An 11,098-nucleotide genomic window follows, 5' to 3' on the forward strand; every position below is an offset into this window, starting at 1 on the left:
TGCTGAAAGCCGCACAGAGAGCCGACACTGCAGAGCGTGCCCTCGGCCGGAGCAGTGGTCGTCCCAGGGGGTCCGGCCTCTCCCCCTTCCTCTTCCTGGCAGCTTAAAATGTGGCAGCGGGGGTGGAGGGGAAGGGAGCTGGCTTTTTTTAATCCTCCACAACACCTCGCTGTCTGCGTGTGGACAGGCCTATCTGGGAGGCCGGCACAGGCCCGCTTCTCTCACGAAGGGCTTGTTTGTTTACTCTGTGTTCAAAATTATAACCTTCGCGGCCCCACCCAGGCCCGGCGCTCCTTCCTGACTCGTCCTTGCTGTCTGGGGCGTACAGGAATGGAATGGGCTGCGGGTTCCTGTCCTCTGAGACCCTGGGAATGTCTCTCTCCTCCTTCCAAGCCTCAGTTTACTCAGTTACAAAAACAGGAGGGAACTGGTCGGATGACCGCAAAGGAGCCTTCCTGGTTCGAGGGAGGAGGGACTGGGCCAGAGAAAGGAGAGCGGCCACGGCCCGTCGGCAAGCTCCGAATGCGGGCAAGTGGGGCGCTGTGGCCGCAGCAGCCCAGACCACAAGCAAACCGCAAGCACCCCTTCCACGCTAACCACAGCTCCGCAGCCCAGCGGAGCCCGGACTCCCCAAAGCTTCAGTCCAGTTTCTCTTTTCTCCCCTTTCCACCCGCACCTCCAGGGAACACTTCCAAAAACACAAACTAAAAAGCAAAAGCTAAAATGGAAACAGAAGTGCGGCTGTCAGCGCACTCCCCTCTAGAGGTCCCATCACTCCTGAATTCCCAGGCAGGCTAAGGACACCACTCCTCCCCCAGGACTCAGCCAAAAGGGGGCTGCCATGTACCCAGTGGGTTCCACATGCCAGGAACAACTGCCTTCCAGAATCGTTGCAGGGATCACCTTCCCACTTTATGATGGGAAACCTGCCCAAGGCCACGGGGCTTTCTGGGGCAGAAGCCAGTTGCCTCTTTGTCAAGGCCGGACACGTTGCCTCTTGAGTTGGGCTGACCAAAGTTTAAAACCAATATGCACTTTGGAAACATAAAGACCCAGTGTCTTTGTAACACAAACCACACTGCCTTCAGCTTGATGGAAGCTTCTTGGATGGCATGAGGCCATGAGATCCGGGCTTGTGTCCCTGCTTCATCCCTTCTACCAGCACAGGGCAGTTCTCAAAGAAGGCACGTCCCTCCACAGCAAGATGGCATTATGCACTAAATAATTGCTAGGCACCTGCCTTCAACACAGCCCAAGGCCCACAGGCTCCCACGAGGTCAGAGCCAGGAAGCCACTAGAGACTGTGCTCGTGCCCGGTTGCACAGACTGGCAAAGGGGGGCCAGACAGGACTTGCCAAAGGTCACCTGGCAGCAGCCCTCAGGCTCTCGCCTCCCAGCCTGCACCTGTAAATGGCTCCTGGCAGGTGGGAAGGATTAGAGGCGGGTTAAGCACAAGAGGGTGAGTAGCTTCTGGCCCAAGGGACTCCTGTTCTAGAAGATTCTGGCTTAACAAACTTGGATGGACACAAAACAGCTCCATTCGGCGTGGGGCATGGGAAGGAGGGACAGCAGCTGTGGCCGGCGTGGCCACAGATGTGTGGGTGTGGAAGTGGGGTTCACACTTTCTGAACCACAATTCATTCTTTTTTTTTTAATCTTTAAAAAAATATATATTTATGTACATCTATGCACCGGGTCTTAGTTACAGGACATGCGAGCGTCAGTCCTCATTGCAGAGGCATGTGGCCTCTTTAGTTATGGCACGTGGGGTCTCGTTCCCTGACCTGGGATCGAACCTGGACCCCCCTGTATTGCTAGTATGGAGTCTTAGTCACTGGAACGCCAGGGAAGTCCCCAAACCACAATTCACTCTTCCTCTGCTCCTCCTGGGTGCCCGGTTACCCACTGGAGTCCCTGGCCCTGCATGTGGACCCTGCCCCCCAGCACCCTGGCCCACGCCCTGCACTTTTGATTCCTGAGAGGAGGGACTCCCTCAGCCAACACCCTGTCACAGACGATACACAACAGGACGGACTGGTGACAACGGGACATCATCCCATTGATGCCTCACAACAATCTAGCACGTCTAGGCTACCGCAGACCCACTCGACAGATAAGGAACCTGAGGTCCGGAGAAGGGATGCCATCTGCCAAGTGACGGGGCCACTGAGACCAGATCTCAAAGTCAGGTCCTCAGAATCCAGGCCCAGACCTCTTCCCACTCTGCCCCTGGAAGAAAAGGTCTCATACACAGAGTTGCTGACAAAGGGAGTGAGTCTCCCATCATCAGGGGAATGATAAGCGGGGTTGCAGGACCACTGATTACCTCAATAAAACCTATGTGCTAGTCGCTTCAGTCATGTCCGACTCTTTATGACGCTATGGACTATAGCCCGCCAGGCTCCTCTGTCCATGGGATTCTCCAGGCAAGAATACTGGAGTGGGTTGCCATGCCCTCCTCCAGGGGATCTTTCCGACCAAGCGATCAAACCCATCTACTGTGTCTTCTGCACTGTAGACAGATTCTTTACCGCTGAGCCACTGGGGAAGCCCAAAACAAACTGATGGGGTCCATCAATCCCACGGGACCAAGAACTGGCACCAGGTCTTCCCAACCTCACACATCACCATCACCAAGGCTTGTTGCCCCATCACCCCACTTACACATACACACAAAGTCAAATACACACACACATATAAACACACACACACACACACGTACCCTGACCGTACCCTATCCACACTGCTTCGGACCCTCTCATCACTGGGCTCTCCTCCTCCTCTCACCCACCCTCCTAGGCCTCCCCAGGACACTCAGGACAGGGTCCCCTCTCCTTTAAGGCCAGCCCCTGTGGCTCCCTTCTCTTCACCCCATCCCTCCTCACCCACTGGACCAGTCACCCCTCACACTTTCCCACTGAAGGTCTGCCCCCCTGAGGATACCCCTCACCCTGCAGAGGGGCGGGCAGCCAGCCAGGCAGTACCACATGGGCAGGGGCCACTGGAAGAGCTTGGGACACGGTATGCCACTGGTATCCAGCACAATGCCTGGCACACAGTAGGAGATCAATAACTATTGAGTGAATGAATAAAAGAATGACCAAGAGTGTCCAGGGCCAGAGCCCACTGCAGAACCTGCGGGGTCTCACAGATACACAGATGGGGACCCTCCCCTTCAACTTCTAACATCCAAACCCACCCAGCCCTGCCTTTAGGAGGCATCTCAAGACCACAAGGAAAGGATATTCAGAGGCAGAGAATGCCCGTAAGTAGATCCTGGTCTTGGGGTCACAGATGGAGAGAAAAGGCACAGAGCGAGGCAGAGCCATTGGTCCGAGTCGGAAGAGCAATCAGTGAACAGAAACCCAGACCAAGCAAATAAATCTGGACACACGGCCAGGCGAGGGGTATGTTCCCATCTGTCTTTTGCCTGTTTATTCTCTGGGCCCTGCCCAACATCGGGCACAGCGCAGGCAACGATGTTGACTGACTCTGCTGCGTCAGCAGACTCACAGCCTGTGTCAGTCCTCCACCCCCAGGTGCCTACTGACCGCTGCAGCTGTCCAGGGCCAGAGTCTGGGGGCTCCTCAACCTGGGGTGTGCCAACTTCCTGGAGCACATGGCAAGGGCCTGGGGGCCAGAGGCTGCAGGACAGACCCGGCCCATGTCTGTCTGGGAAGTGTCAGTCATCAGAGCTACCATGTGTTGTGTTCTCATGGCTCACCAGCCCCGGGCTGTGCCGGGCAGGGGCTGTCACTCTTGATTCTACACCCTGAGAAACCCGCACTCTCAATCTCTTTTACAGAAGGGAGACAGGGAGGCTCAGAGAGGGTGGCCGACCTGCCATCGGGTGCCAAAGCTCGGGCTCGAACCCAAGCCGTCTGCCTGCACAGCCTTGCCCAGGACTCCCTGTTTCTTTCTGTCTTACCATCCGCTGTGTCACCAGGTAGGTCCCTCCACCCAAGCACATCTACACTATACACTGAGATGGTTCCCGGGGGTGGGGGTGGAACCAGGGGCCCTGGAGAGATGGGCACTTCCTGTTCTTCCAGTTTGAAAAATCTGTGTGATCAGAAAGATTGCAGCGTTTCCGTGACTCAGGCCCCAAGATCCGACCGGGAAGCGGGAGCATGGCTCTGCTCCACCCTCGAGGGTGTGAAACCTCCATCTTTGCTTCCAACGCTGCCCGGCACCGTCTTCAGAAAACCCTTCTTCCGCAGGCAGGGAAGTGGGTGGGGGCGGGGCAGGGGAAGGAAAAGCAGCTGAGGAATTTCTGCGACCGCAGAAGGATGCTGCGAGGAGGAGACCCGGGCTGGAGTGAGTCATGAGCTCGGTCTGTGGAGGAGGAGGAGGAGGGGGCGCCGGCTGGAGGGCAGGACTGACCAAAGACAGACTGGAGTCGGGCTGAGTAATGACCGGAGGGGGCCTCTGACACACGCCGCTCTTCCCACTCAGCTCCTCCCTTTCCAGCCCCCTTCTCCCCAGCGCCTGCCTCTCTCTGGGCCCTTTTCCATGCTGTCTCCCTGGCCACTGACTTTCTCTGTCCGTGTGCTCCCAACCACGGCCAGTAAGATGCTGGGAAGGGAGGGGGAGGGTGTAGATTCAAAAAGACAAAGGAAGGCTTGGCACAGAATAAGTGCTCAGTTAAACAAGGACTAAGCGGACAGGTTAGGAGCGGCCCCTCCTTCCTCTATCTTCTCATCCTCTGGCAGGAGACAAATCAGTGGACTGCCCTCAAGAGAAGCAGCAGGACATATACAGTCGGTCACACCCAGATGCCATGGACATCAGTCCGTGTCCCCCCACCCCAGTTCACCGGCAGCCCCTTTGAGCCCACTCCCAAGAAAAGGTGCTTAGAGGCATCAGGGGGGCTCCCAGGAATGGACCTCCCTTGAAATGCCCAGGCTGGTGGGAGCAGGCTGTGGGCTGGGGGAGGGGAGGGCAAGTCGATGAGTCTCTCTTCAGCAGGGAAGCTGACCGGAGCAGGAAAGGAGACAAACATAGTGACTCAGTTTGCCCCTGAAAACCACCTATTTGGTCACAGGGGAGCCTGGCGATGTCCTGCCTTAGGGGAAAAGGCTAAGAAAAACGTCTGCACAGATGGCCTTGGGCGGAACAAGATGGAGTTTTGGAGAATGCTTCCAGGGAGGTTCTGAGGACCAGGGAGAGATGTTTATTATACATCATTTAGTGCAAGGAGCAAGGCACGAATTGAGTCACGGTCTCAGCAGTGTGTAACAATAAGCACAGAAGGGAAATACCACTAAAGAATGAATTCTTGCAGGATGGTGGTGACTGATCCTCCTAGTTTTGTCTCTAAACCTCATTCCTCAGGCGGCGGGGAGGGAGGCCCACGGCCCAGTTTGGGTCCAGAAAGGCTCTTTGGCAGCGTGTGTGGGAAGGATGGAGGGGTGAGGTGGGAGGCAGCTCTGAGCAGGCGAGGCGGGAGCTTGGGCCCCAGTGGTGGGAAAGGAACAGAGTGGAGGCTGGGGAGAAGGGGGAGGGCAGGGTCAACGCCAACAAAAGCACATTATGTAAGACGACACAAGAGCAGGGCAGAATCTCCCCAGACGCCTCACCTCCAGGGGCTGACCCAGACCTAAGCTAAGGGCAGCAGCTGAGGCAGAGGGAGGGGTTAGGGGGTGGGAGGTGGCACACTGCTTCCGGCCGGCCTGGTGGTCTCCCTCAAAGCCCAGGGCAGCATCAGGATGCCACACACCTGGACAGGCGCAGCCTCCACCACTAAACTCCTGGGAGGCACAACCACGGCCCAAGGAGGAGAGGCAGGCTTTTAAAATCAGTTCAGAAAACAAACAAACAAAAGATATTCATGACTTTGTTCAATAAATTAAAAAGATACCCCTTTTCTCATATCTGATGGTCCAAAAGGGTGATAATCCTTGGGACTGAAGTACCACGTGCTGTCAGGAGAGAGCCTTTTCAGAGGCTCTGCGTCAATCCATCAAAACGTGACCCAGGGGCTTCCGTTTTGAGACCGCTCTGATAGGGGAACCTGGCTCAGGATGCATGCAAGGCAGTTTGGGCAGCACCATGGTTACTAGCAAAACACTGGCAACAACCCCATGTTGGTTGACAGGGGTCTGGGTAAGCAAACCGCGCCGTGCACAAAAGGAAACCCACCAACAGGAGGAGGAGGCAGGCTCGTGTTCTGACGTGGAAAGATGCTCACAATATACTGAGGTGGGGAGAAAAGTCAAACCACAGAAATATACCCTGGGACCTCTTTTTGTAAACAGAGCTAAATGTGTATGTACATAACCATGGGCGTTTGGGGACCTGGACACACCAATCTGGAGGGGTTTCTTCTGGGGAGAGGGATTGAACGTGGAGGAGCTCTCAGTTTTTTTCACTTCTCCACTCCCAAATTGTCTGTGTGTGCCTTACTTTTGCAATCACACAACACGAACAGTGGTTGCCTAGAATTGGGAAGGATTGGAGGAGAAGCGAGGTGGGTGGGGTGGCGACTCACAGGTAGAGAGTTTCTTTCATGGGTGACCTAAGGTTCTGAATTGATCGTGGGGATGGTTGCCTGACTCTGAATATACAAAACCATTGACTGGTCCACTTTCAGTGGGCAAACTGGCTGGCAGATGAATTGCGTTTCAATAAAGCTGCTATTTAATAAAAGAATTAGCAACGGGAAAGGTGAGGCTGGCAGAAGGGAAGCGGGCAGGCACTGGCAAACTTCGGCAGGAGCCCTCTCAGGTGATAAACCTCAGGGCACTGTGTGGATGTAGGCAGTGGCGGGGAGGTAGTTCCTTGACCACCACAATTTCATCCTGGTCAACAGAATTTCCAGAGCAACAGTCGAGTCCTTTAAGGCCATCCTTGAGGCAGAAGCCCCCCTCCCATCCCCCACTATTCCATGCCAGGCAGGGCCAGGTTTCCTGCCATGAATGCAGCACCTAACCCCCTACTTGTATACCTTGAGCAACAGTGAGCTCACTCCCTCACCTGTCCCATCTTGGTCTATGTGGCTCAGACCATATGCAAAGAACCCCTCTTATAGCGCTGACAGGAGCCACCAGCAAGCCCACACTTGTCCTGGCCTCTGCACCAGGTAGAAGCTATGAGCTGGCCTAACCCCCCATCTCTTCACGTCCTAGTTCCTTCCTTGTCATATGGGTCCATCACTCACTGCCGTCCGGAGCCCCTCCAGAGAACCCATGTCCATCTCACACATATGCCAATGCAGAAGGCAATCCAGGTTCCCAAAACCCAGGTGGACTCTTACATCCAGGAAACCAGCATCAACCTTGACCCCAGACCCTGGACAGACCCTGGACAAGCCCTTAACCACAGCTATAACTGCTCCCTTTAAACTCAAACACTGGACCCCTTTCAGGAACAGAGAATAAAGAACCATCTCAATAACAAAGGCAGATGTTTGCTAAGCACTTACTGTGTCCCAAGCACTGGGCTAAGTTTCAGACCTGCATGATGTCATTATTCCCATTTTACAGATAAGAAAATTGAGATTTAGGCACCTGAGCTAGAGATTTAGGAGACCCTGAGCTGCCTCAAGTCTGAGGCGTGTGGGAAGCATTGCAGGTGTTTCGGAGGAGAAGGGGGCAGCAGAGGATGAGATGGTTGGATGGCATCACCGACTCAATGGACATGGGTTTGAGCAAACTCCAGGAGACAGTGAAGGACAGGGAAGCCTGCAGTCCATGGGATAGCAAAGAGTCAAATGCGACTTAGCAACTGAACAACAAGGCCCTCACACCCGGATGCGACTTTGGCCCTCAGGGAGCACACTGGTTCGGTCACAGCAGGAAACTGAGACCCCGAGACAGTAAGAGCAAGTGGCTGCCTGAGGTTACACAGGCCTCCTGGCTCCCTGGCCAGGGTTCTTCCTCCGTGCAAACTCCCCATCCTGCCACCAGCCACATGGTGCCGCCGGTGTGAGAACAAGCCCCTGCTTGCCAGGAGCTTTGAGATTCCAGGATGAAAGGTGCCATGACAGCAAAAAAAAAAAAAAAACCGGCACCATGGGCAGGAGCGCGCCTGACCCCTGCCAGGACTTGCAGGCTGGCACTCACCTGCTCAGGGTGCGCAAGGAGCCCCGGGAGCCACCGGCCAAGCCACAGAACCTGAACAGGAACGGAGCCACGGAAATCAGAGCACAGCTGACTTCTTTACAGGGCAGCCCTGGGCCGGAGGGGGAGGGCTCTGGAATTTTAATTGTCCTGCAGGAAAATGCCCCGCTGCCCTGGCTGCTCCGTGGGAGGGGCAAGGAGGATGCGACAATCTCCCCAGAGATTTCCCAGGCAGCCCCCTCCCGTGGGAGGGGGGCTGGAGGCTTGCTGGCTGCCTCCCCTCCCACCTGGTACTGCAGGAGCCCCCTCAGGTGAGCCTGGACCAGGAATTTGAGGCATCTGAAGAGGGCTATTAACAGCACTGAAGTTTTGAGAAGAAAGAGGCCAGCAGGCTCTGAGTGGGCCCAGCCCTCTTCCACCCAGCCTGGTATCCACAAAGCAAACCCAAGCCTGCCCAGGAGAGGACACTTCACCTTTTGTGGCCTCCGTCTCCTCCCCTTCAAGGTGGCAGTTCTCAGCCCAGGAGGCAGGAAGGGGGTAGAGCCAGAGCTGGGTGTGGGGTGAGGGAGGGAAACACCCCCCCTCAAGAAGGCGCAGCACATCCCACCCAGGCAGGGGTGAGAGGGCCCCAAGAGGAGGTCGTGAATGGATGGACTGTTACAGAGCCCCAGGAGGCTGCCACCAACAGGGAGGGGACAGGAAGACTCCGCCCCAGCCTTCCTCCTCCCAGAGTCCAGGCCTGTCCTACAAACAAGTGTTCCAGGACTTAACCCCCTGCTGGTCTGATGCTGGAGAGGGTCTGACTCACTTCTATATCACCCTCACCGTTGGGCCAGCCCCAGGCCTGGCACAAAAGGGGATCTCCGGCCGTGGGCCCAGGACCCCAGTCACAGGACAAATCTTTGTGTCCAGCCAAGGAGGGGAACACAGCATTGGGAGACCCCTGGTTCCTGTTCTCCAGAGGTCTGAGTGGGCAGAACACAGCTGCTGAAACTCTACAGGGTGGCAGGACACATCCTAAGTGTAGGCAGACACAGTGTGCTAGGTCTACCGGACAGAGAAAGGCAAGTTCAGCCAAGAGCAACAGGCTCCCTTCTCATAGACTGCCCCCCAACATCGTACGTGGACCAGCATCCCACACAGTGGGGTCTCCCCTGTGTCAGAGCTGTGTTAAGTAAGCCATGTGAATTAGCTCACTTAAATCGATTAATAAGCAAGAAAGTATTCACCCCATTTCGAAGAGGAGGAAACTAAGGGGCCAGGACGTTAAGAGACTTGTCCAAGAGATCCCAGATGGGAAACAGACGCTGGGATTCCCCCCTGGCAGCCTCCCCCAGAACTGAGTTTCCCAGGCAGCTTGAGGATCTTACCCTGTCTCTCCATTCCTGGGGTTTAGGGAAGGAGAAGCGCAGGACCCTACAGCACTCCCTGTGCTTTCCCAGGGAGGAAGAGGGCAGCTGCCCCTCAGAGAAGCGGCCACTGTGCAGGGCTGGGAGCAGACGCGGTTGAAGGAGGGGGCTGAGGAGACTGGGCTCCGGCCTTAACCAGCCCCCTAAACAAGCTGCCCGCGGAAGCACCCAGCTGTGCCGGAGGCCAGGGACAGGGGTTCTGACCCATCCCTCCTGTGCACCCCATCTCTCCTAGGCCCACTCCCCAGGCTCAGGCTCAGACCCTGATGGGCCAATCCCTTGGAAGCCTGGGCCACGTGTACTGGGTCTGGAGCCAGAGCAAGCCGGGGCCTGGGACAGTCAGGGAAGGTCAGGACACGCTGGCCGAGTGGGCCCGGACCGCTTCCGGGCAGAGATACCCAAGGTGAAGCGGGGAGGCTGCAGCCCTCTTCCACAGCTCAGACTGCGGGACTGTGTCCGGGAATCCAGAGACCCGGCGGCTCCCAGGGGTGGGTGGAAGTTCGAGTCCCCTCGGGAGGGGGAAGGGCGGGCTCAGAAGGAGCCAGGAAGGGGCACCCAGACGTAGGAGAAACAATCTTGGACAACAGGTCTTGGCCCTGGGCCACTCCCGCCCTGCCCGGGGCCTGACTCTCCGCAGACCCCAGCAGGCAGGCCGGGATGGGGGCGTGGCCGGGGCTCCCCGCCGGACCCCCGGAGCAAGCTGCGCGGCGCCGGACTCACCTGCGATGTGCTGACGCCGGGCGTCGTCCAGGTGCGTGGACAGCACGTCCCCCATGATGAGGAGGAGCCGCGCGGCCCGATCCGGCCGTCGCCTGCCGCTGCCTGCGCTGCTCAAACAGGCGCCGCTGGCGCCATGGAGCCGGCCCGCCCAGCTCCCGCCGCCCCTGGCTGCGGCCTCTGCCCGGCTAGCGCTCCGGCTCCAGTAGCGTCGGTCCACTAGCTGGCCGCCTCCGCCTCGCGCCCCAGCCCGCGGCCCCGCCCCGCCCAGCCCAGCCCCGCCAGGCCACGCCCCCCAGACTCGAGCCTCGCCCCCTCCTCGGTGGCTGGCGAGCGGGCGGGGCAGGGGCCCGGGGATGCAGGGACCGCCTGCAAGACAGAAACAAAGAGGAGGTCGGAGAAAGCGAGGCCGATGGGGGAGACGAGGAGCCGGGCGCACCGGACCGTGACCGAAACGAAGAAAGGGATGGCGCTGGTGGGGGGACGTCTGAAAGGACGGGGGTGCCTGCGGGGTTCCAGCCTGGGTGTCAACGCCCCCCACCTTCCCCGACCCCCTCGGGAAGAGAGCCACACCAGAAGGACGTGGGGGACCGGTAGGCGACGCCCAAGAGCACTCCTCCCGCCCCTGCTCCCCTGCCCCCAGCCCCGCCCGCGGCTGCCAGCTCTCAGGAAGTTCCTTGGCCTTGATCCGACCTGCCCCAGAAGGTGTACCCGCCCGTCTTGCACAACAGTGCAAGGAAAAGGGAGGTAGCAAGGAGAGCTCCGACTCAAAGGCCAGGCGCGCATTCCTCGGACTCCGCATGTGGGTATTTCACTTCGGAGGTGGCTTGTGGTACAGGACAAGTCAGGAATAGAAAAAAAAAAGTACAGTTTGTAAAAGATGCAGATTCAAAAGCCATGGACCAGCATGGA

The 11,098-nt window shown here is 57.6% G+C and overlaps 1 protein-coding gene across 1 annotated transcript in view; it reads right to left on the reverse strand.

The window, feature by feature from the left end:
• NIBAN2 (niban apoptosis regulator 2) overlaps nucleotides 1–10,393 on the reverse strand; it is a 52,482-nt gene extending 42,089 nt beyond the window's left edge. Inside the window, exon 1 of the mRNA XM_002691626.5 lies at nucleotides 10,190–10,393. Coding sequence (XP_002691672.3) covers nucleotides 10,190–10,244 — 55 coding nt within the window. The 5' untranslated portion in view covers nucleotides 10,245–10,393. The remainder of the gene's footprint in view (nucleotides 1–10,189) is intronic.
• Between the last annotated feature and the right edge of the window lie 705 nt (nucleotides 10,394–11,098).

The sequence above is a fragment of the Bos taurus genome, chromosome 11 (genome assembly GCF_002263795.3).
Source record: "Bos taurus isolate L1 Dominette 01449 registration number 42190680 breed Hereford chromosome 11, ARS-UCD2.0, whole genome shotgun sequence".
Classification (NCBI taxonomy): domain Eukaryota; kingdom Metazoa; phylum Chordata; class Mammalia; order Artiodactyla; family Bovidae; genus Bos; species Bos taurus.